Source organism: Protopterus annectens, chromosome 7.part0 (assembly GCF_019279795.1).
Source record: "Protopterus annectens isolate FY-2018-M chromosome 7.part0, PAN1.0, whole genome shotgun sequence".
Classification (NCBI taxonomy): domain Eukaryota; kingdom Metazoa; phylum Chordata; order Ceratodontiformes; family Protopteridae; genus Protopterus; species Protopterus annectens.
This window is the reverse complement of record NC_056739.1, coordinates 327,487,953-327,514,104: the sequence shown is the minus strand read 5'-3', so window position 1 is coordinate 327,514,104 and position 26,152 is coordinate 327,487,953. Positions and strand designations below refer to the sequence as shown.

The following is a 26,152-nucleotide window of genomic DNA, read 5'->3' as shown; positions in this document are numbered from 1 at the left end:
ATGCAAGAAAATATCACTGAAGGTGCAAGGCATGGATCTGCAGAGCTCGAGAAATGTTAGCTCGTCTCTGACATCAGCTGCATAGCTCTCAACCATTTATCTCTGAAACCAGACACAGATAATCAAGCACCATTTTTAAAATATTAGAGCTGTTACCTTGATCTGCTGACAGAATAAGAGAATGTGAGTTAACATAGACTTTTGGAATTAAAGAAGTAAATGAGTGTAAGAGTCAAGTGTAATTCACTACCTTATTTATCTTTCTTTTTTTAATGCTACTTGTTGCCAAAGAAAATGTGCGATGATGCGGCAGTGTAGAAACGATTTCATAAATGAATGCCAATATTTGCAGTCACGGATGAAGCACTAACGCGCCTAGTTATTTAACTACAGTAAACACTTTGTAGATTAGTTGGAAGAAGCTAAATAAAGGCAGACTGCATTGTTTTAAGTGCATGTTCAACATGTTTCTAGTGCAGAAGAGCACCATCTAAAGCTGGTGGCAAATAAGGTCACAACAGAGTAGAAAGAAGCAGACAAAGTATGTTTATTTTATCTACGTCTTGCTCAGCTAAGTCCATTGGGCACGACTGTCCCCCTTCAGGGATGACTCTCAGGCACTGTTTGGTTAAGTGACTTTCTTAGAATCACACAGGCAAATGGATGTTGAAGGAATAAAAACTTGCTCCTTTGCCTAGGAAAAGCATCTCAGAAGAACTCAGAGCCTTAATCCTCAGAACTAATTGCCAGATGAAGTAAGTATATTAGCATGCTCACAATAAAATCTGTATTAACTGCTGCTCATGTAGTTTAGTGGTTATATGTTTAGTTTTCTGAGTTCACTTCCTGATAAAACAGAAAAATAAGAGTGGATTTCTTTCTTCAGTATGTCAGCACAGAGGGTTAAGATGGTGAGCTCCTAACAAGCTGCTTCCTATAGTTTATGGTTCAGTTCCCTCAGCTACTGTGTTACTCCTGAGCAAGTCCCAGACAGTGCTATTGGGCATTTAGGAAGTTCAGCTAGCCTCCACAGTGGTCTTCTAGAACTAATACTTGGTAACTACCTGTGAACAAAACACACAAATCAGCAATACCTTTAAATTGTGTGTGTGTTCCGATTATGAACATCATGTCTTCATGCTTTACGTGATTTGCTTTCTACTGTTTTTTTTGTTTCCAATGCAGGGATGTAGACCCATGTATTCTCACCATTTTTTTTATATATAATTTACCCTTTTGTCCCAGCAACCATAACATCTTTATTACTGTATTTTTAAGAAGGCAGCAGATAACAAAATAACCCTACACATTTATGAGGAAGATTTATACATTTATCATCTGGGATTTCCTTCCTATATATATAGCTCTACCAGGCAGACAGCCATTGTAGCCAAATATAAAACTGCATGTATATCATAATAGCAAATTATATAACAAGATCTTCATCTCACCTTCTAAGAATATAATTTATATTTTATCTCTTCTGAAAAGTGGAACAAGTTTTAGAATACTATGAAGTAAATACAACACATCACCTGAATGACACCTTAACTCACCCATTATTAGCATGTATATATGATGGTCAGGTGAGCATGAAATAAGAAGTTATGTACTCACCATAATGTTCCATCTGAGTAGGTGGCTTCATTTGTCTGCAACCTTTGGGTCTTGGATCCGATATCGGATCCGAGCCGGCAACTTATTATACAGCTATGGATCCGAGCTCCTAGCTCCTCCCCTCACCCATAATTCCCTGCCAACCCCAAATGACCTCAGATCAAGTTTGCCCTCCAACATATACCTGGAAAGGTATCCCAACAGGAAAAGGCAGGATAATACAAACAAAACTAACTCTTCTGAAGGCCAGGGGGAAGGAGGGAGGGATGGTTGCAGACAAATGAAGCCACCTACTCAGATGAAACGTTATGGTGAGTACATAACTTCTTAATCTGGAGTAGGGACTTCATTTGTCAGCAACCTTTGGGACAGAGTCCCCAGCTACCTGAATCTTGGGCGGCCATCATGGAAGGATGTTCTGGAGCACCGTGGAGCCAAAGGATGCTCTCCCTCTGGAAATGACGTCCAGTTTGTAGTGGTTGATAAAGGTATGAGATGAGGCCCAAGTGGCTGCCAAGCAAATATCATCCAAGGGAACTCTAGATCTAAAGGCAGCAGAAGTAGATATGGAGCGAGTGGAATGTGCATGGACTCCCTGAGGTGCGGGCCTCCCAGAAGCTTCATAAGCTAGAAGAATACATTGGGAAATCCAGCGTGATAAGGTGACCTTCGAAACGGCTTTACCCAAACTGAATTTGGCAAAGGAAATGAACAGCTGATCAAATTGTCTGTGACCAGCAGTCCTATGAATATAGAAATGCAGCTGCCTGTGCACATCTAAAGAATGCAGCTTGTGCTCTCCTTTATTTTGATAATTAGGAAAGAAAACTGGTAGGTTGATGGACTGATTGATATTGGTTTCTGAGGCCACCTTGGGTAGGAAGGAGGGATTGGTCCTGAGGTACACTCTATCCTGATGAAAAACCAAGTAAGGGGGTTTCACGGAAAGAGCTTGAAGTTCTGAAACTCTTTTCGCTGAAGTGATGGCTACCAGGAATGCTGTTTTCCAAGACAGATATTTAAGTTCGGCCGGGGCAGCTGGTTAAAAGGGAGAAGCAGTCAAGGCTTGAAGAACTAGTGATAGATCCCAAGGGGTTATGGCTTCTTTGATAGGGGGCCCTGAGCAGAAAAGTACCCTTGAGGAAGGTTTTACATAGTTTAGCTGACAAAGGACCTGTCTCATGTCCCACATGGTAATGGGAGATGGTTGCCAATTGTACCTTGACTGTCGAACAGCTAACCCCCCTTGCTGAAAAAGTCCGGTGAGGAAGTCCAACACAGATGTTAACGGAGCAGTGAAGGGGTCCAAATTATGATGTTCCGCCCAGACGGAAAAGCACCTCCATTTACTGCGGTAAACTTTCCTGGTGGAAGGTTTATGCACTGCCACCAAGATGGCTTTGACTGGTGAAGAGATGCCGGGAGTCCTGACTAAGAGTGGAACTGGAGCAGCCAAGCTGTCAGCTTCAGGTTGTCCAGATTCGGGGTCGGTAAGCCTGATGGATGGGATATTAGATACGGGCTGGGATCCAGAATCCAGGGAGGATTCACCAAGTGAGACCACATTGCCGAGGCCAGAATGGGGCACTGAGGATCATTCTGCTCCCCAACCGAGAGGCTTTCTGTAAGAGTTTTAGCATCAGGGGTAGAGGAGGATAGGCATAAAGTAGACCGGGTGGCCAAGCATGCACTAGAGCGTCTCTCGGGGCTTCCCCTGGTGGGGGAATCAGAGCGAAGAAGCTGTCGCATTTCGTATTTGAGGGAGGGGCAAAGAGATCGCAGCAGGGTTGCCCCCATTTTGCAAATATCCGCTTCGCTACTCACGAGTTGAGAGACCACTTGTAAGGGGAAAGAATGGTGCGGCTGAGTTTGTCCGCCAGAATGTTGGCCCGTCCTGGAATGTGCGTTGCGATCAGAAAGCGGTTGGTGGAGATCGCCCATTTCCACACCCTCATGGCCTCTCGCCAGAGAGGGTAAGACCTGGTTCCCCCGTTTGTTGATGTACCAGACAACTGACATGTTGTCCGTCTGTATCGCAATAGTTCCTACGGGGAGAAAGTTCTGAAGTGCTTGCAATGCTAACAGCACCGCCCTCATCTCCAGAACATTGATATGCAGGGAGGTCTCTGTGTCGTTCCACGTGCCTTAGACTGTTCTGCCTGAGCAATGCCCCCCCCCCCACCCAAGGCGAGAAGCGTCCGTGGTCACCGTGACGAGAGGAGGTGGAGCGCAGAAGGGTCGGCCTGTATGGAGGTCTGGGGACTGGAGCCACCATAACAGGGCCCTCCTACAAGCTTTGCTGATAGAGATAGGGTGATTGAGGGGAACAAGCTGAAAGGACCATTGTACTTGGAGGGTCCACTGTAGTGCCCTCATATTTAGATGAGCACATGGAAGAAGCGTTATTGCCGCTGCCATGGAGCCCAGCGCCCTCAGGACCAATTCCGCCGGTGGATCTTCTGACTGGAGGATGGCCAGCACATGAAGTCTCAGATTCTGTAGTCGTTCCGAAGTGAGGTAGGCTCGCAGACTTCTCGTATCCAATCTGGCCCCTATGAACTCTATCACTTGTGTCGGAGCAAGGGAGGATTTGTCCGTATTGATCATGATGCCTAACTGGGGGGCTAGGTGGAGAAAAAAGTCTCTGGCTGAGCAGAGCAGATGCCTTGTTGGGGCGGTCAGGAGCCAGTCGTCCAGGTACGGGAAGACCTGCATTCCCTGGAGTCTCAGGTGGGCCGCTATCACTGCTAAAACTTTGGTGAACATCCTGGGGGCTGTGGTGAGGCCAAAGGGAAGGGACCCTGAACTAATCGTGGCTGGCTCCCAGACGGAAGTGGAGAAACCTCCTGGATCGTCTGTCCGTTAAAATGTGGTAGTACGCATCCTTGAGGTCTATTGAGCACATCCAGTCGTTCTCCCGCAAGAGGGGGAGAATGGATTGAAGAGTGACCATTCAGAATTTTTCCTTGGTTACCGACAGGTCCAAGAGGGAAAGGTCTAGAATTGGTCTCAAGTCCCCAGTCTTTTTTGGCACCAGAAAGAACCTGGAGTAAAACCCTAATCCGAGCTGGTCTGGGGGGATGGATTGGATGGCTCTTTTTTCTAGCAGCTGCTGGATTTCTGTGGCTGCAGCCTCCCTCTGACCGGGTGGTACATCGGGGAGGTTCCGGAGTATGGGGACATGTTGCATTGGGATTTTGTAACCTCTGGATATGATCCGAAGCACCCAGCCGTCTGACGTGATGGACTCCCATGCCGCCAGATGCCTCGAGAAGCGCCCCCCCCCCCGACTGCCTCCAGAGTGGAGCAGTCGGGCAACCCTTCAGGGCTGTTGCGTGGGCCGATCAGAGAAGGATTCTCTGGACCCAAAGTTTCTCGGGGCCCCTCTGCCTCTAAGGCGGCATCCTCCCTGTCCTCCTCTGCCACAGAAGGACTGGTTGTCCGGAGCAGGTTGGGAATGTTGCAATTTCCGGAACCACATCTTCTTCTGTCCCTTTTGGTTCTTGGAGAAGGACCTCTGGGGAGCAGAGAAGCGGACTCCGATGGCAGACAACGTCTTCCCGTCCTTCTCGCTCTGGACAAGTGTCTCGTGAACTGTCTTGCCAAACAAGGCAGAACCATCAAAGGGGGCATTCGCAAAGGACGCCTTAAAGGGCTCCGCGAAGTCACACTGTCAGAGTCAAGCCTGGCGTCTCATAACTAGGCCCACTCCACTAGCTCTAGTGGCTCCCTCGGTGGCGTGGGACAACAGCCGCATAGAGGTATTGGAAATAGATCTTAGAGTGGCCATACAAGTGGAGTACAACTGCTTCTCCTCCGCCGACATGGACTCTGGGGGGGGAAGCAGCATATTCTTTAATAAGAACAACTTAGATTGCGGATCTCTGAACATCTAACTGATATTAAACAAAGAACTAGTAATGCTCTGTATAAACACACTATCAAACACCCCACAGTATCATTCAATTTTATGATTACTGACAGAATTTTGGGTGACAGATCAAACAAAGCAGGATGACACTCCATTTTGGATAATAAGGAGAAAAAATGGATCAAACTGGGTGGACATTTCCCACCGTGATTAAATTAATATTTATGAGATAACCAATCACAGTATGTAATTCATTTATACTATTGTATAAAAGGAACAAATTAATGCTTTTGTCTTTAACACTAATGAAGGCTATGAAATTATTCTAGCCGAAACTGGTCTATTCTTTTTTATGTAATTCAATAAATATATTTTTATATTTGTTACAGCATACGGTTGCTGGCTCATTATTTTCTTAGATTTTGTCTTTTGGAGGTGTGCATTCACCTACATACAGGGACCTCTTTTGTAGTGGATGAGAGAAGCTCAAGAGTTCTACGTTGCCACGAGCTTTTACGTAGCTGAGTTGGATCTGACATCTCAAATCTGCAGCTATCAGTTGAGAACAGAATGAAAATTGACAAAATCAGATCTATTATTCTAGCAGCTTTCTATGTTTACAAGGCTTTCAATCTGTGCTTGATCTGAACCTTTGTCACGAACTTTTGCACTAAGAGGCTAAGACGTATGGCAGCACACACTTTTTAAGTGATTTGTTTCGAGTCACACAGTAGGCAACTGAAACTGGAAGGAATCAAATGCTTTACCCTGTTTTTTTTTTCTCCTCTACTCCAGTTTGCTCTTGGCTACTATATTTTATTTTATTTATTTTTGCTATTGCATATCATTGTTCATTTACTTTATTTTTGTTACTGTGTCACTGTGGTTGTGACTGTTGCCTGCCACCATTTTGCCTGTGGCTGCTGTGTTCCGTGTTTCTGTGAGCCATATGGCTCTGTATGTTACAATTAGTGACTTATAACTTGCTATGCTATGGTATTCATTTGTAGATGACAGTGACCACTGTTTTGTGTGTGTGTGTGTGTGTGTGTGTGTGTGTGTGTGTGTGTGTGTGTGTGTGTGTGTGTGTGGGAGGGGTGTACTGTTCCCCAGTGTGCAGCCAGTTATTGAGCTAGCTTTGTAGGGCTACTGTTATGTGTCAATAGTTCCTATTTGTAGGAAAGCATATAGTTGACATGTATGTAGCAAATATGGGTATAATTGCCAGGTTTGTTGACAGTCTGGATTTAATGTCAAAGCTCTGCTTTGAGAGGAAAACAATTTCATTACTTAAATGTCAGTAAATTGTATTATGCTCCTTATGACTTTCATTGAAATTTTTTTTTTTTTTTTTGCATTAACATTCTTGTAGTAAAATGAGTGCGTTATCTAAATGAGTTAACATTTACTGATGTTCAGTTTTGTGCCTGCAGCGAAACACAAGTGGGGGTACCATGACTTGCACTCCGTTTATGCTTGCTGTATAGTCTGTGTCCTATGAATCGGTGTTTTCAGAATTGGTCATCCCTTCTATTCTTTCTGCACTCAGTAGCCAATGTTCCTGTTTGGGCAGAACACACTTTTTCTGGTATACGATATTTAAGCCTTTCTGCCCACTCTTTAGTAGTTCTGCCTGCATTACAGTTTTTGCCTGTTGGTCACTTGTCAGAGTTGCTCTTCATTTTTTCTTTTTGTGCTGCAATATTAACTGTTGGGTTGTAGACTGATCACTTTTTGTTTCTGGGTTATTTGGTTCTTCAGCTGTCTTCTTGTGGCAATCTTTTATTTTGCCTACGACTCAGTGTTGCAGTATTTCCCTTCAGTTTTTCAGCCTGCACTGAAGTAATATACAATTTGTCATCTAAATGGCAATTTTTGAGGGCTGGGGGCTACACCACAGATTTACACAGTCTTCTAATCGTTTCTACACTAAACTCTCAGTTAACCAAAACTCAAGCAACAGGCAAAAAAAAACAAAAAACACACGAAATAAAGTACAGTTTTCATTTGTTGCACTTTTATTTTCCCCCTGCAGAAACATACTTATATTTTGAGAGTTTTAAAAAGGAAGACAGAAATAAATTTCCTCTCTCTCCAACATGAAAGCAAGTCAAACCAAACAAATAATATAAGGTACAGTATTAGTCAGGCCTATTTTTAATAGTAACTCTCAAACAACCAGAAACTACAGTTATCTAGTATCTACCAATCCCCGTGGGTGCCGGGTTAACTGACAGTTTACTGCACCTGCACTTACATATGATACAACCTTGTGGTCCTCACAATTAATGGAAGTACAACTCCAAGTCTGTCTATAATGGACTGTGTGTACTAACACTTAACACCATGTAGTATACAATGATCATTAAAGGGATGCTTGGAGGCAGCATAGCAGCTTAAAAGGGAAGGGGGAGTGGCAGCAATGTGATAACACATGGAAGTCTCCATAGTAGGGGCCCCCAACTTGAAACTTGCTGGGGGGGGGGCCCAAAATGCTAGCACTGGCCCTGCAAGTACAGACCATCCCAACCAATCTGATAGGTTTGCAGGCAGAGAGGAGTTTCTGGTTACTGGATTGTAATAACAGACTGGAAACATAAGCTTATACACTGGTATTTAGTGTTGGACAAGCAGATGGATGCGGACTAATTGTAAAGGTGGTGAGAAGCTGTGTATGCGTTAGTCGACAGGATAAGTCTAACCAGTCTAAGCGTTTTATTGCTAAACAGTAATGAGTAGTTCTCAAATGAGTATTTGCTGCAAATTTAGCATTGCTCAAGTTTTGCTTTTTGTGATGCCTGGAGGATAGTAAGGATGGGAGTGCAATAAAGTAGTGAGGAAAAGAGATAAGTAGAGGTAAGCGTAGTTTTATTTGCATTGGTGCGAAAGCTTTTAGCTCTGTAAAGCATCCCCAGTTTTTGGTGATTTTTTTTTTTTTTTTTACTTAATTTTGTATATGCAGGTTGAATTTAAGATAATCAAGCACTATCATACCTAATAATTTATTTATGAGAAGGTACTGCAATGGTTGTATTATTTACAGAGAGGATTTTAAATTTTGTTTTTTTTTTCATGAGAAAGGGGTTTGAATTTTATTTACTTATTTTATTTTTTTATGTTGCGGATGAGTTGCGAGTTGCAAAACCACGTTCCAGTGGCTGTTAAAGCTTCCGGAGTAACATTTGGAGATGTGCCACGTTGTCTGATGTGCATACGAGTGTACAGTCATCTGCATCTTGCATTAGGGAGGCCTGCTGTGTGGAGAGTGTTGCTGAGAATGTTAAAGAGGCGAGGACCAAGGATAGAGCCCTGTGGTACACCAGTGGTGTCTGGGATGTGTGGGGAGAGGGTAGAGTGCCATTTTACTGACACCTATTGGATGAGTAGCTTTTGAACCACAGAAGGATGGGACAGGATACACATAGTGAGGACATCTAAAATACAGGTTTGCTCTGACAAACCGTGGCAAAGGCTTTACATAAGTCTAAAAATAAGGGAGAGACTAATTTGCCATTATTTCTAGTTTTATTGACAGTATCTATAAAGATTAGAAGTGCAGTGTTAGTATTATGGGAGGATCTAGGGTTGCCACCCCTCCGTTTTTTTCCCCGGACTATCCGGCAGGGCCGGTGTTAGCATTTTTGGGGCCCCCAGCAAATGTCAAGTTGGGGGCCCCCTAGGCACTTCCAGTATAAGTATCATCCTAACAATGCCATCCATCCTAAGCAACCTTTTATTTCATGCTGCAAACTTTTAGGAGTAGTATCCACAGACAGACCTGCAGCTACAAGCTTTTACATTACAACAGGTCTATCAAAGAGGCAGTTAGAGTTATTGGCACTTAGATGCAACAGTGATACATTGCAACAAGTCTATGTACAGGTCTGGACTTAGTGAAATGATGACTAGACCTACATTTCAACCCCCCCCCCCCACACACACACACACACACACACACCCTCCAGTCCTCTCCTCTGAGTCCTTCTCCTTTTGGGCTCCCCATACCATCCACATTACCTTTTTCTTCCTTCTCTTACATTTTGCCTTACTCTAAGCTTTTTCAAGAAGCCATAACTTTCTATATGCTCTGAAGTGCATTTTACACAACCTTTTCATCCAATAATAGCTTGAACAGAAATTATGATTAAGGAAAGAAATTCACTGTTGTGGTTCAGCTTTAGTTTTCCTTGCATCCTTCAACACACCTTTCCTGAACAAGACAGCCCAGTAATAACCATTTAGAAAATAACTCAAGTCAGGGCCCAAGAAGCCACAGGTTTACAGATGGTCTGGGATGCATTTTAGAGCATTTTCTCAACATTTTACTCCAATGGTTGCCTAAATAAAATTATGAAGAAAAAAATAATTTCAGTCTTATTTTTTTCTTTCAAGGCATAATTTGTGCCCAAGGCTTAATTTTCAAAGCTGACAAAATTGTAGCTTACAGTAAACGAACAAGCCAGTAGTTGTGAGAATATTTAAGTCTTATCTGGAAATACTGCCTACCTCCCTAACCCTCTAAAAAAGACAAGTCACTGCCTATGCATCCCTCTGGTGTTAGACTGGGATGAAAGTAGAGATTTAAATTGCCTTTGTCATATATTTCAAGTAACTGATGATATACATATACATAGCATGTTCTTCACCCCAGCGGTCAAAGGTAGCCACATGTATATGTGCCTTGTACGTGATTGTGAGAATGATTTCAGTAATATTCAAATTTGTTGCTCCTAGACAGTACACCTCTCTTACACAAGCTATAGTAACCTTCTTTGTACACCTCTGAGATCTGTGAGAAACAACTGCCCTCAGCTCAAACACAAGCTATAATGACTTTATGTAAGCACCTCTAAGGTTTGACTGTGATGAAAATTAAAGATGTAATATCCACACAATCTCTAGCCCCACATAACCTGTAGCAGCTTTATGTACACACACACATTTGAGCAGGGCTGGTTTTAGAATGGGTGTGGTTGTAAACAGAGGCTATTATTAGTTTTATCCTAAAAGGGTCATATCTCAGCACCATTCAGGTTAAACAGCGTATTCAGAAAATTGATACATTTTTTTCCAACAAGCAACAGCTTTGGTGGGGGCCCCCACAGAGTCAAGGATGATAAAGGAAGTTCCCATTATCCATTTAGACAGTCTGGTGAATGAGGGCAACCAAACTCCAAGAATATCTAAGTGTCTGAATGTTCTGTGATATGTTATGTCTTACTTTCAAAATATAATTACTTGTTAGGTACATTTTTTACTGATACACAGAAGAATAACATCTGTGTCCTGGCATTATTGGGTGCATGCACAGATAAAAATCAGTGATGTTTTTTACACAGACACACACACACACACACACACACACACACACACACACACACACACACACACACACACACACACATGCATGCATAAGCCACAGCAGTACTAGTTATGTACTTAATTTCAGCAAACAGCAATGCCTTGTGCAACATTGGTACTGCCGCACTAGATTAGTCACTGCTGTTTAGCAGTCGTCAAACAGCAGAAGCGGTAAGATTTATCTCATTGTGGAGTAATGCATAATTGTCACTGTCCCTACTTTCACAGACCTTCCCTGATTTTGTTCATACTTTTGCCTTATCCTTCGTAAAAAGTTTGATTTGCTGGTAAATCATTCAGGATTACAAACAGTCAATTAATCCAGACATCTCAGTTTTATACTTATTGTCCAAAAATAGATGTTGATGCAAAATTTGTTATTCTAGTAACTTTTTAAGTGAATTAGAGAAATATTTAAACATATTTATGATTCTGAGCATTTATTCTATTATTTTTGGGATTGTACTGAATTCTTAAGCAAAGAAATTGAGTGATAGTATCTGGTGTTCTGCTATTAGTTATAAAACTACCTGAAAGAGAAACTATCCTTGATGATCGGAAGCATCATCTCTTCTTAAAATCCAACGTTTGCACCGAGGTAAGTCACTCTGAGCTGCTGATCCCTCTAGTGCTTATATTGTTCATGTTCATTATCAGCTTCATCCTAACAGGGTCATATCACAGCCCTATTCATGTTAAAGAGCATAATTAGGAAATTAATGCATTTTTCATTCCTCATTTTTCCCCAATCAGCAGCAGCTTTTGTGGGGCCCCCACACAGACAAAGATGATTAAGGGGGCCCCCTGCAGCCATGGTTTTGCAGGGACTAAACGCTGGGTATGTAGTTAGTTTTAGTGGAGAAAATGTCCAAAAACAGGGTTTAACTAAGCCAGGAGCACTATGTCAGTAGTAAAATATTTAATGGCATTCTGATGCCTGTTACTTGACAAAACACCATTACTACAACCAGAAATATCTTTGAATTTTAAGGGAGATATAATTGAGTTATTACCCTCATAGTTTATTAAGTATGCAAGACTGCTGCACTAGCTTTTGTTGGTTTTACAGATGTGACAAAATATCAGGATAAGATAACTTGCTGTGGTTGGGGGCCCCCAGGGAACAGGGGGCCCCCAGCGACCGCAGGGTTCGCTGGTGCCTAAAACCGGCTATGCTATCCGGAAATCAACTTGATTCTCCTGTAGTCCGGAAAACACTGTACAAACTCTGGTATTCCGTTTCAGAAAAGGAAACAGAACTAGAGTTTGTAAATCGGATGATTTACTATGCCGTTTTTTTTTTTAAATACAGAAAAGCATAGTTAATTAGCTGAAAGCAGGCATCAGGAATGGGGAAAAGGAGCATTACATGACAGGTGATGTCATACTGACATCACAAAATGGGTGGGAGAAAGGGCAGGGGCGGGCAGGGTTACTGGCGATGCAAGGGGTGTGGCCTTACTCCAGTTTTAGCCACAACGAAAGGTGGCAACTCAGGAGGATCATAAGCAGTGTTATGTGGGGACAGGAGTTCTTCCTGCAGGAGATAGTTTAATAGCGGTTTTTGAATTAAAAAAAATAGTATTTTGGATTGGGGGATAAGATTGCTATAAATCCAAAGCTAGTGATTGTCTGTTGAATTTCCTCATTTGTGTAGAGGGATAATATGGGACTGTTTTTCCTGAAAGAGAGAATGTGGGACTCCTGGACTGACCTACTTACAAGGGCTGAGAAAGGAAAGGCAATGCTGTTAGCCACTATTTTAAGGTACTAGCTTGAAAGGTCGTCTGCTAAAGTAGAGCATGGTTTGAGTTTGTTGTTTTCATACCTCTCAACTTCTTAGCAAAAGAAATCTGGACAAAGCCAAAAATAATGATGGGACAAAGGCTCAAAAATAAGGATACATTCTAAATATTTTTCGTATAAACTGAGAACATTGCTAGAATAAAAGTTGTTGTGTTACTCTGCGATTTCTAAAGGATATGAAGTCAAACTCAAATGTTTGTTATTATTTAGTGAATTCAATCCTGACTGATTTGCCAGAAAACCATAAACTTTATGAGGAAAAGACAGAAATATGAGGCAAAAATCTGGAGAGTTGAGAGGTATGGTTGTTTTACATAGGATGTGGGCACAGGTTTGAGGATGAGTGTATGTGGTAACATGTGGCTGTTGGGCAGGTTGGGATTAGATGCTGGGGAATCCTTGGTTAGGTATGCTATACTTATCTATGAAATGAGACTAATTCTAATTCAGTTCCAAGTGGTGGGTTATTGGGAGAGGGGTTAGGGTTGAATTTCTTTAATGGCTGACCAGAATATTTTATGGTTGTGTTTAGTATTGTTCTGAAGGTTGTTTTAGTATATTTTAGCTTCACATTTATTTGCTTTTTAGTACAGTTGCAAAGCATTCAAACATTTTAAAGATAGTGGTGTTTTATATTTTTGCCATTCTTTCCATGCTTTTCTCTATCCTGCATTACTGTTCTACTCATTTTGGATAGCCAAATTGCATTACAGTCTCTTACTTCTATCGGGTGCAAGGCTATTTCGTATATTTAGGAAACCTGTACTAAATTAATTTAAAGCATCATCCAAGGGGAGGATTTTTGCTCCAGTTAACAGATGATAGGGTAGTAATGAATACCTCTGGGCTAAACTTGAACAGATTGCATGTTGTTTTGTAAACATGCTGTTTGGGTGCAAGTGTGAGGTGTCTGGTGGTACAGATTGAGAGATGGTCACTGAGAGACTAACACTGCACCTGTGATGGTGAATTTGTTAGGGTCTTGCTATAGGATCCAGTCCAATAAAGAATTTGATGTCTTGCAAAATATTTTGCACTACTAATTAGTTGTATGAAACCATAGAAGTTCATGCTAGACATAGGATGTAGGGAAGTTATAAGCTATGTCCAACCAATTGATATTGACATCACCTAGAAATATTTTTTCACATGGAATTGTTAAGGATATCCTTCTATTTGTACTGTTGCCAGGAGAGAAATAAGGGACCATAATATAAATTTGTTTATTTATAGGAAAGTAATAAAGAGCTCTGGCTCTGCCAAGTTAAATTTTGGTGCTGGTTTGTTGTAGGGGGAAATGTGGTAGTTGTTGGGAAACATTAGTGCAATAAGACAACCTTGCCTCTTTATATAGCCAACTGCAGTTGATATTACAGCCAGGGGTGTAACTTCAGAGTAATTTTCCCTGGGTTTTTGCAAAGTTTCAGTTATACCAAGAGTATCAGGCTTGCGCTGGGTTGTTAACCCCAGTCACCTGGATTAACAGGTAACACTACATAACCGATCAATAAATGATTCAGTATAGCACCTTACAAGAATGTTCATTAAAATGTACATTTTATTTCATTAACTGAACATCTGTATCACCAAAATCTCACAAAAATAAACAAACATAAATGTCTTGACATGTTTATATTATGTAAATGGGACTGCTTCTTACTGAAACTATTTTTCTATTATCAGTGTATGGTGCTACGCCATCTTACACCTCATTATATATGTTTGAGCTTTAGTCTCACTATTTTACTATTTTCATTGCACTGTATTTTGTTTTGTGCAACTCTCCCAAGCTGAGCTTTTAACCTGAAAAATAAAAATAAACATCAAAGATGGGTTAACTAGGGCAAAACTGAGTAGATTTCTTCATGGAGCACAGGAATTTATTTTGCAATCATAAGTTAACGTCATTTTTTGCCAAAACTCATCATCCACTGACATTAAAGCTGAAATCATTACTACTGCTCCATGTATACATATTTTTTTCAGATTATTTTGGGGAACTTTAGAGTCAAGTTAATATGTTAGCAAATTTGCAATGACCATATTCTGTAATCCAGAGACCACTTCCCACTATTACATCAGACAATACTAATCCAAAAAGTAGCAGCCCCATTTCTGGCAATCTGCACTGGGACAGACAACTAATCAGCGGTCCTGACTTGCATCTTGATGGTTCACCAATGGTTTGCTCCTTTCTTTACATACAGAATGGCATGCAATGCTTTTACTTTGATTACCACGTGAGCTACACTAAACTGCAAAATGCAACTTCAGCAACTGCGAAGTGCTAAACAAAATTAAACAGACATTTTGTATGCCTTTACCATGCATCAAAAATTGGCAGTTATACAGAAATAATTACGCCTGCTTCCTGCAAACAAAAGACAAGTCTATTTCAAGCAAATCTTGCAAAGTTAGGTAGCACAAAAGTCTAGATATATGCTGGAAGTGACTTGGTCAAAATTTTTGCTTGCATGCAATATCCTCACCTTTCCAGTCATAATGGATGCAAAAAGAAATTTTCCTCCAAGGCCAAAAGAGAAGATATTTTGTGCAATCACTTTTGAAGTTTTACCAAAATCAGTGCTTCTACACAGCTCCAGTGCACCACGCCCAACTAAAAGAAGAAACAGCAATAAAAACAACGATATACAACACAAGCATCAATCAAGAATTTAGAAATCATAAACCAAAGCATTACGTGATACAAACATTTTACAACCATTATGCTCATTATCTAGACACAATCATGCAGGGGTGGCTACGGTAGGAAAGATGTTTAGGAAATGAGGTCTAAGCAATGATTACACAAGGCCCACTTACTCCACTGCCTTTCTACAAGCTAAGACAAGTAAAGAGACAGACCAACACTGTCCCCTTGAATGGCAGAGAAATACATAAATTAGGATTGCAATAATCAATAGCTGAAGGTAAGGGGCAGGTACTGACACTGCTGGGCTCAACACAAGGGGGAGACTTTTTAAGTAACTCTGGAAATGATGCAGCAGAACAGGAAGATGCATGTCTTTGCAATAAGAAAATAGAGACAAAAAGCAATTTCAGTTCAGTGGAAAAGTAAAGTAAAACTCTGTCTGCTACCCAGATAACCTAGAGTCGACTAGTGATCCAAACACTGAAGGAGCTGATGGGAAACCAGCTCGTCAATGCAGTATGAATGAATGAATGAATGCAAGCGGGCGACCAGGTCCTCCACCACCACCCACCACCACAACAAGAGATGCAGGGTGTTGTAGTGATGGAGCATAGAACCAAGTTGTGCATTATCACTAAGCAGCACATGCTACCGTCAAGGTTTAGCAAGCATGAAACACTACAGATGAAAGAGCCTGGCATTGTCAGCAATATATCAGAACTGCTGTCAGGTACTAGAAAACCCCTGATGGCTGTCTGGATGACAGCTCGCTCAACATAAAGAATGGAATGGAATAAGTAGTGAACAGGGAAGGGCAGCAGTCAGCAAGCAATGAAAAAAAAAAAACAGCAAATAGAAAAAAATGCAATGAAAATAGAGAAGAGTATAAAAGGTCAAAAGAAAAGGACTGCCACTCAGAATGGAAAGCAGAGAGGAACACAAGACATAAGGTCAAAGAAGAAGACAAGGGTAAAATATTTATGCTACTACTCACTGAAACAGTAAAACTTCAATATGCACTCTTACAACAGGTCATCACTACTGAAATCTGTGTTGCTCAGTGTTAGGATCATGTAGAGATCAGCAGACAATAATTCCGCTTGAAATGCTATAATTTAAGTGTTCGCTCAGTACACTGCTATCATAAATGGGACACTCATGTTCACCTTTTTTTTTCCTACTCAACTTAGTTGAGATAATGATCTTCCTCCTAGGGGCTAGACAAGACATTGCGTTCTTGCCTAATGGAAAAATATGCTATCATTCATAATGTAGTCCCAAAGCCAGAAGGTATACAAGCAACCAATAATAACTGAGAAGGAAAGAGATTCTTTGCTAGGTGTAAAAAAAAAAAAGTAGCTCTCACAGATGATCTGTACAAGTAATAGTGTAACTGTACACTGTTACATGCAAGGGTTTGTGTAACAGGACTTTAAAACAGTACATATGGATCCCACATATTTGGTTGAATCACATTTATCAAAGACACAAAACATTAAAAAAAGTTGAAACACATTTATAAAAAAAATCCACATTTTGTTGAGATTTCATTTTGTAGAATTAGCTTTAGTCACACATACTGCTGACATGAGAGGAAATGATGGCGACTGGGGTTACCTACAGACAATTACTGCTGGCATGGTTTCTGTTAGTGATCCAGCAGTAACTGAGGGTTTAATTTTTTTTCCTCTGTGACTGTAAAGTTAGCATATTAAGCAAGAGTGTGTTGGGGGGAGGTTGCCCCCTCTTCAAAAATACTTCTGAAGGTACTTCTTTATGTATGATGTACTCTATCACTTGTTAAAGATAAACTGAGTTTGAGTAATTGGTTTTAATACTTTGTGATTCAAACAAAAGAAGCTTTCTGTAGCTCATGGTGCAGGATTTAATTCCAGCCACTTCCATTTTAAATACAGCATGAGGCTGAGCAAGTTACATAACCAGACAAGCAAACAGTGCTCCTAGGTCACCCCTGAGAAAAAATTGGTTTTCTGCAGGAGGGAAGCCACCTGCACCCCACCACACTACACATTACATAGACCAACTCCGAGATCACATAATAGCAGGAAAAAGGCATGTTTCCCTTCTCAGCTATTACAATGAACTCACAATGGTACCTTCAAATCAACTGTTCTGTTGATCAAATGTAATTAAAACTACAGCTGTCAAACAAATCACAAATGGCTATTTATGGAGGAAATCATATAACTGTATAGATCTATACATCACATACACAGAGACACATACACATCCACTATTACAAATACATGCAACAGATAGAAAAAAGGGAAAGGAATAAATGAATATTAGATACGTTTAAAAAGGCAGGCAAGATAGGCTTACGGTCTCCACCTGTCAAAAAGAAAATGCTTTGGAAAGTTGTACTGCCAAGGGTAAAAGCACAGCCATAAATAAATAGTACAGCTTGAACTTTAGTTAGAGATTTTAATTCTTTGGATAGTAGCACTGCCAAAAATATTTATTTTTGAAACAAGCAAAAGCAAGCAAGCTCCATTTGGCATCTTGCAAAAGCATAACCCTGGGATGAACATGAAATATTTTAACAAGTGGTCAGTACTTAAAAAAATTAATAAAATAAAATCCTTACCTGACACAAAGTATTTCTGTATGTCAGGTGTCAGATCAGAGCTGCTATCCAAGCTCTGTGGCACACAGGCACAGAACTTTGACTGTAACCAAGTGGACTTAGGTTAGATTAGCAGCTCAGGCACTGGAAAAAATGAGTATAGTATGGCAGATAAGCCATGGCTCTACTGGGGTAGGGATTTGGTGGCTTTCCTCCTATAAAGGTCTGCCACTCCAGGGCTGAGGCAAAGCCGCAATGTTCACAGTATCCCTCAAGATGAGGAAGGGCTACGAGGACGTCCACACAAGACGATAATGGTAGGTTCTTATATCGGTAAACATAGCAGTATGCTTTTCCAAGAAGTAGGGTACTGGTGGACCCCGTGGAAACAAGGATGCTTACATAATCAAGTGAAGGGCGGTTAAGGTCACATTTTAAGAATCTCATCATGACTGACTCAATGACTAATGCACCATGACATGTTCTCATTCCAACAAATTAATGGACGTTGCTGTTTCTCACTTCTGCTGGGAAATGAGTGGGAACCTACTATTTCTGACCCCCTAAGGTATGAACACAGAAAGGTGGCAGAGACATGATGAGTGGCAGGCATGGAGTACACAGAATATATAGAATATAGATGAAAACCACTCAGCTGGCTAACCCATTCTGAAAGATGCAGTTTGGTTACTTTACCTCTTTCTGTACACTTCATGAAAAGGTCAACTGCAAATGCTTTTCGCTAGATTCTGTCCTCTAAAATCACAGCAGTCTGTGGACATGGACATAATGTGCAATACTCTCCTTTTGTTCATCCTCTCTAGGGAAGAGAGAAGAAAAGAACTGGAAATAATCTGTGTGTGTGTGTTTGCATGTTTGTGGATATATGCACAAAGCAAAAGATATACAAAACCAGTGCAGCCAGAAGTTTCCAAGTTTACTTAATCCATTATATCACAAAGTACTTTTATTCATAAATAGAGAACTTCAGAGTGACCCTCTCTGTTTAAAAATACTGTCAACGAATCAAACTGTTTAGTTCATGAAGAATTTATCAATGTACATGTGAAATGCAAGACCATTATAAAAAACAGTCATCGCAATTTTTAGTGGGTTAAGAATGAGCGCCTCAGTTTTGTGAGTTCATTTAATGTACCATTTTAATTTTTAATATAAAAAGAATACATTTTTCAAGATTTCATTTTATTGTTTTGTATACTGTTTGCTATGTAAAATATTACTAACTGGTTGACCATTTCTTATAATGGTCTTGCGTTTCACACAGACATTAATTATTCATGGACTAAAGAGTATGATTGATTGACCATGATTTTTAAATGGGAAAGGTCACTGTGAAGGTTACTCTTATGAAATTATGTATTCATGAATGAAAACGGTTTAGTGAAATAAAGGATGAAGAGTACTTGAAGACTAGGGCCTTCCATGATGGCACATCGAGTAACAGCTTGTTTCTAGCTCTCCCAGTATGAAAACAAAAACTCAGCAGAGGAAGCCAGTAGACTTGTGTTTATGGCTAAATTTCAGTAACTGGCTAGCAAGTGCATTGCCTGGTTGCCAAGAATAAAGAAATACAAAAAACATGGAAAAATAATCAGCTACAAAAAGTGAGGGAAAAACACTGACTGGGGAGAGTTCTGCAGCTTCTCAGAAAAAAGCAATGCAATCTTCAGACATGACTTCCAGTAACCTACAGGAAGATGCAAGAACTGCACACAGACCTGGTTAAAATAAACAAAACACTGACGGAGTACATAAACACAAACAAAGGGCTGGAAAAATAGAAGCTTTAAACAGAAATGCAAATGCAATTATAAGCTGCAAAAATCAGAGTTCAAAATAAGGAAAATGATAGCCGAATAAGAGTTTAATAAGGAACAGATGTTTCAAAAAAACAGAATTAGAAGACTGATCACGGAGGGAAAATCTGAGATTTTCAGCTATACCGAAAAGCTGGAAGGAATAGACTATCAATTTTATGAAAGCACAAATAAGCAATTTGACTGGTATTCCACAGCAAGAATGGTCAGTTGAAAGGGCACACCCTGTGTATGCTCCAAAACTTGTTATAAAAAAACAACTTAGACCTTTAACAGTAAAGATGCAATCCTACCAGCAGGAGGAGTTGATTCTGACAAAACTGTGGCAGAAGGAAGGACAAAGTAAGTGGGAAACACCCATGTTTGTGGAGAAGGATTACTCATTCTACACCAGACAGAAGTGGAGCAAATGTATTCCACTATTAAGGGAATGTCGAAATGCAGGTGTGAGATTCAAACTGATGAACCCAGCTGTCTTCAAGATTTTCTTCTCTGGAGGGACAAAAATAATTTTTTGATTAAGTGCTTGCTAAGGAGGAAATACAAAAGTTTGTCCAACAAAAAGTGAGCTGTGAAACAGATGGTCAATCTACTTCTTGTTGTTCTAGTAATAAAGACCACACAGAGACTGTACCTGTGAAACCTTTTCCACTGTTTCAAGGGAAAATGTTGGAGAGAAGGAAAGGAGCATGAGAGTTGGCTAGAAGAATCGAGAGTATGTTGGAAATGAAGCAGAGAAAGGATTTCAGAGATGAACAGAACTAAAACCAAAAACTTAATATGGGATTACAATGCAATAATTATATTTGTGAAATATGAAAGAACAAGAAAATCTGGAAAAAACAAACGTCTTCAGAGTTTGTTGGACTTATGGGGGGGCTCTAAAGCATATGCCCTACTTCATGTTATTAATGTTCAGAAAAGTGCTTTGGGAAGGGCAAGAAGAGGGAGAAAGTTAACTGCAAGTAAATTTTTTTTCCTTAAATAGTACCAATTTTTTTGGCATGTGGTTTTCTTTACATGTTATAAAGTACATTTTTTTCAGTTATTTTTAAAGTGTAATGGGGATTGCAAGTGCTGTTAATTTTTTTTTCTTTTCTTTCTAGCTTGTTCAGTTTTAAGAAATGTAGGTACTGCAATGCATAAAAAAGCCTAGTTAAAAACATGATAAAAGAAATTAATGAGCTTTTTCTCATTCTTGCATGGGGAAATGACTGTATTAAAGACCTTGGATTGATTTATTGACAAGTTTGAAGAGAGAGCAAGTGGATGGGAAGGCACATTGAATATTGTGAGGCATTTTCTGTAGCAAATGCATGTAGGCTTAGTAACAATTCTGTAACTGGTCTTCATGTTTCCATGAAGAAAATATGATAAAGAGAAGGTGGTTGCCTGGTTCTCATGTCTCCATGAAGACAAGCTGATAAAGAGAAACTGGCTACAGTCTGGTGGAGAGTGATTGGCTGAGGAGAAAAAAAAAGAGAAGTTGGCCAAGAGATAATGTTCTCAAAAAGGATTCAGTGGTTTTCCCAAGGTAGTTAATGTTCTCTGAAAACATTTAGGGGTTTTCCCAGCTGAGAGAGCTATAAAGATAAGAGAAAACCAACAAACACTTAGTAGAAGCATAGGCTGCACAATGCGTCTTAGCAAGTCTGAGAGTGTGGCTGTCAATTTAGGACTTTTGTTCCTATTAGGAGGTTAAAACTTCAGTATTTGAAGGTGTACATAGCTTTGTGTGTTAGTATTAAGTTAATAGGTTTTGGGGGGTACTGGGGTGTGGTGTTTTTTTTTGAGGGCTTGCAATAAAACAAAAAAGTTTTATAAGATGTGACATAGGCTCAAATGGATACGACAAGAAACAACTGTATAAAAATTCAACCTGCCAAACAGTGTACACATGTAACACAAAAGCTGGAACTAGACACTTAACAAAACAGGTGTTTTACATAAAGCACTGGAATAACTTTTTAATACAATGATGCTTTCTTTAATGTCTTTAAATGTAAATGGTCTCACATAAATACAAAATATAAAGTGTAGTAAACTACATTAAAAATGAGATCTGTAAGGAAGATTGGCAGCAAATCTGGCAATTCTGTTACAAGTCAGCTCAAAAAATTATTTTTTATATATATATATATATATATATATATATGTGTGTGGGTCCCCTTCACATGGTCGACTTTTCACAAAGTCGACTTTCATATTGGCGAGTCCATATGATCGACTTTTGAAAAGCTGACCATGAGGAATCACTACCTCTGTACAATGCGGAATGGGAAAATTTCCCTCTTCCGCACTGTAGTGCGATCTCTGAATTGGTATATTTAAGTTACGGGGGTTTGGGGGTGCAAGTGTTTTTATTGTGTTTATTTTACATGGTTGGCTTTCCAAAAGTCGATCATATGGTCTCGGCCATATGAAAGTCGACCATGTAAAGTAGACACACGCATATATATATATATATATATATATATATATATATATATATATATATATATGTATTAGTGTGGTCTCAGAGTCAGTATACATAATTAGCAATGGTTGCTGGGGAAGCAGGGGACTTGCCTCCTGCATAAAAATATATTTTAACTTTTATTTAATGATTTTAAAATGATTTTATTTACATGCTCAGAGTATTTAGAACACTTACATACAGATAATACGTGTGTGTGTGGATGTGGGTGTACTTGCGTGACACAGTGTGAATAAATGGGAATACAGTTAGCTTTGCTGAATGATCTGTGTTTGAATTATGCTATGCCAATCACAATGCACTGACTCTTGATTTACTGACCACAAGGGGCAGCAAACCATGGACTTGCCCCCTGCAGGACCCATGTTAAAGCCAGTCCCTGAGTTTTGATGATTCACAGTTTGATGGACTGTGGATTTAGTCGGATCCCACAAACTCTCTAGTCACCAAAAAAATAAATATAATCATATATTAGACACTCAAGCTTAGTGTTTATGTATGTGTGAAATATTACACATGCAGATTGATTGTATGTGTGTATATTCACACACACACACACACACACACACACACACACACACACACACAAAGGACAGAAAGAGAAAGGATACATGTCATTTGATCTAAAAGACAGAATACCTAAACAGCTGCCCTAAATAAACTTCATGTAACCTAGCACAACACAAAATTATATATATATATATATATATATATATATATATATATATATATATATATATATATATATATATATGCGTCTATTTTGTTTCATTGAAAACTCATTTCACTGAATTTGAATTCACCCTGACCAAATCGTTGAAAGTTCAAATTACTGAAAACTCATTTCACTGAAGTGAAGTACTGGCACTGTGTAGAGTTCTGTAAAGCAAGTAAAAGGTATATGCCCTTTTTCCCCACTGTAGTGCGATACTTTCCTTAATATCAAGAGTTACAACTGGAAAAATGTACTGAAGAATATCAGTAGATCAAATGTGATTAAATCACCTTTTTTAGCCACTTGTATGACACCCGGATACACACACATATTCCTCACGTACCTTTACTGTTTACTTTTATTTACTGCTGAGCTGGATTTGTTTTTCTGAACTTGCAGTATACTGATAACATTCCCTTTTGTGATAACTCCCCTCCCCAGCACAATTATTCTAGTGCTTCTCTTCTGGCAACAGCATGTGTGCCTTGTAAAGGCACCTTTACTCCCATACCATCCTGTGCCTCTATTAAGACAGACCCACAAACTGCTGGGTGGGAAATTGCAATATTAAATGCATAGAATCCCCCCCCCCCATTTTAAGTTAATCAAATAGCAGATCAGTTTATGTGTTGCATGCTATGTTGCTTCTCCCTCCCGCCTTGTAAGCAGACTGTGTATATCCGTTGTACCCATGCACGTCTGGACACCATGTGTACAGGATCCATTAATCTGTAGTTTAAACTGACTTCCCAGTCCATGTATCCTACCCACTCTCTTTCTGTAGCATTCTGTTTTGCCCAAGGCATATTCCATGCAAAATCCATGTTACAAATCCTAACCTATCCCTTTCATTACCCATAATATGTGCAAGATTCAATTCAAAGTTACCCATTTTGTCCCATTTGCATTCTAAAGACTTCAGCCATACTCTAGTTTTCCTCTCCATTTCATGGCCCTACTCAGTCATCTCTCTAACATCAGTCTGCTCTGAAACAATTCCTCTCTGTGACTATGATGAGAAACCCTCCTCAACCATTTCTTGCTTCCAGTCCCACCATTCATGCATCATTTTTCTCACATCCCAGTAACTATTCAGTTCCCTTAAAGTTTTACGTACAGACAACTCTCCATAATATTTAATACACACATCTCAGCTGTGTCGTACTGCTTTTCCCATACTACAGTGAACACTATAATTTTAAGCCAGTCAAAATATATACTCACTGCACAATTCATTACTGTCTGTTGTGAAGTAAATTTCATCTTCAGGACCCCTAGAAAAAAAATGACAAACATTAGTTAACACTAAGACAGACACACACACACACACACACACACACACACACACACACACACACACACACACACACACACACACACATACTTTAATAGGCTGTCTGGTCACATGGAGAACATCTGAAAGATCTTTTACTGCAGTAATGATTATATATATGGATAGCCTGCTACAAGCAGACACCAGTCCATGACTAGATTATCCCCCTCCGCAAGTGGGATAGCTTATGTCACTTCACTATCAGTGGTGGCATCATAAGGTGTATCTGCCTCACTTGCCTTCAACTTTCTCTATTCTTGAGTGACAGTTCTTTTGAAAGCAAGGACAGAAGCCTTAACTATTTGAATTTAAATTGCCTAATTTATTTTTTTATTTTATTAATTAAATTATTGCTACAGTCCTCTAAAACAAAAACAATGTTTTTTGCATTAGGCAAAAGCTCACTTCTATACCCAGGTGTCTAAAAAACTTTGCTTATCTTGACTCCAAGATAAAGCAGAAATAAAGAGCTGTGACCACCAGGCTGTAAAACTTTAATAAAATAATAAAAAGTTGTAAGCGCTTTCGAACGATGCCCTTCTTCAGACAATAATAGGCATTCTAATAAAATACGTCTTGTATATCAATTTAAAAAACAAACATCCAATCATTTGCAGTATTTTATTTAGTGCAAGTTTTAAAGAGATAGCTCCATTTAATCCTGGAGCAAGATCCGCAGCCAGTTCTATAATCCATTTAAGTTAATTATATTCTGTTTTACTCACATCACCACCTCTAAGATTCATATTTATAACTTATCACCATAAATGCAAAGCTGTGGCTGGGAAACTGATACATGTTTATACAAAGCATTATGTTTATCACAAACGTATAGCTGACAGATTATTTAGTATTCTAGCCTTCAGTTTACAGTTTTTCCAACACAGTAACACGAACACAGCTTACATTGAGCTAAATAAACCACATTAACTGTTTGACAGTCTGCATACAAGTTAAAATTATATCTCATGTTGGTTACAGGATGTACAAAATAACCCCTGTCACAAATAAAAGGGCAAGCCTTGCATCGTCTACACAGAAAAGTGCCTACCCTTTTTGTTTTATATGCACCAATACATTTCACATTAGGTTCATTACACAACAAATCTGTGAAATTACTGTTACGTTTGAAACCAAATCTGGGTTTATTCCCTAGAGCATTTTTCAATTGTTCATCACTTAATAAAATCTTCCAATTTTGTTTAACAATGTCGCATCTCATTTATATTATCACTATTATTTCAGCATCACACGTGGATTAGCATCTTGGTCTATATGTTTCGTGGTTACTACTTCCATATCTACGTCCCTGTTTGAAAACCATGGGCGAGCTCTACCCTTTGTGTTTATATGTCTCTTCTGTACCTCTGTCTATAACCTTTTGGGTATATCCTCTTTTTTCATATGATTTTGTAAATTGCCCATTTCTATCTGAAACGTCGTATCACTGTACATAATTGTGATATTCTCTGTCCTTGTCCTGCCACTATGTAGTTAAACGTGCATCGGGGATGCATACTTTCAAAGCTTAAGTAATGATTCTACCAGCAAGCTTTAGTATACAATGTGGTGTGTAAACACCCCTTGCTCTCCTTAATTAACCGTATATCCAAAAACTCCATAATATGTATACCACTATGGAGTAAACCTCAAAAAGTCAGTCGTGCTCTCTAAATATTTTACAAAAGATCCTAGTTCTTCCTAGTATGCCCCCAAAGTATAAAAATGTCAGGTTTTCGAACAGGGACATAGATATGGAAGTAGTAAACGAAACATAAACCCAAAGATAAACCCATATTTGGTTTCAAACGCAATGGCAATTTAAAAGATTTGTTGTGTCATGAACCTAATATGAAATATAAAACAAAAAGGGTAGGCACTTTTCCGTGTAGACA

At 39.6% G+C, this 26,152-nt stretch overlaps 1 protein-coding gene across 2 annotated transcripts in view; it reads right to left on the bottom strand.

Moving 5' to 3' along the window:
- SORT1 (sortilin 1) overlaps window positions 1-26,152 on the bottom strand; it is a 941,002-nt gene that overhangs the window by 433,251 nt on the left and 481,599 nt on the right. For both annotated transcript variants that reach the window (XM_044076883.1, XM_044076884.1), the window contains 2 exons: window positions 24,149-24,198; window positions 15,145-15,272 (listed from right to left, as the gene is read on the bottom strand). In XM_044076883.1, the coding sequence (XP_043932818.1) occupies window positions 15,145-15,272; window positions 24,149-24,198 (178 nt within the window). The remainder of the gene's footprint in view (window positions 1-15,144; window positions 15,273-24,148; window positions 24,199-26,152) is intronic.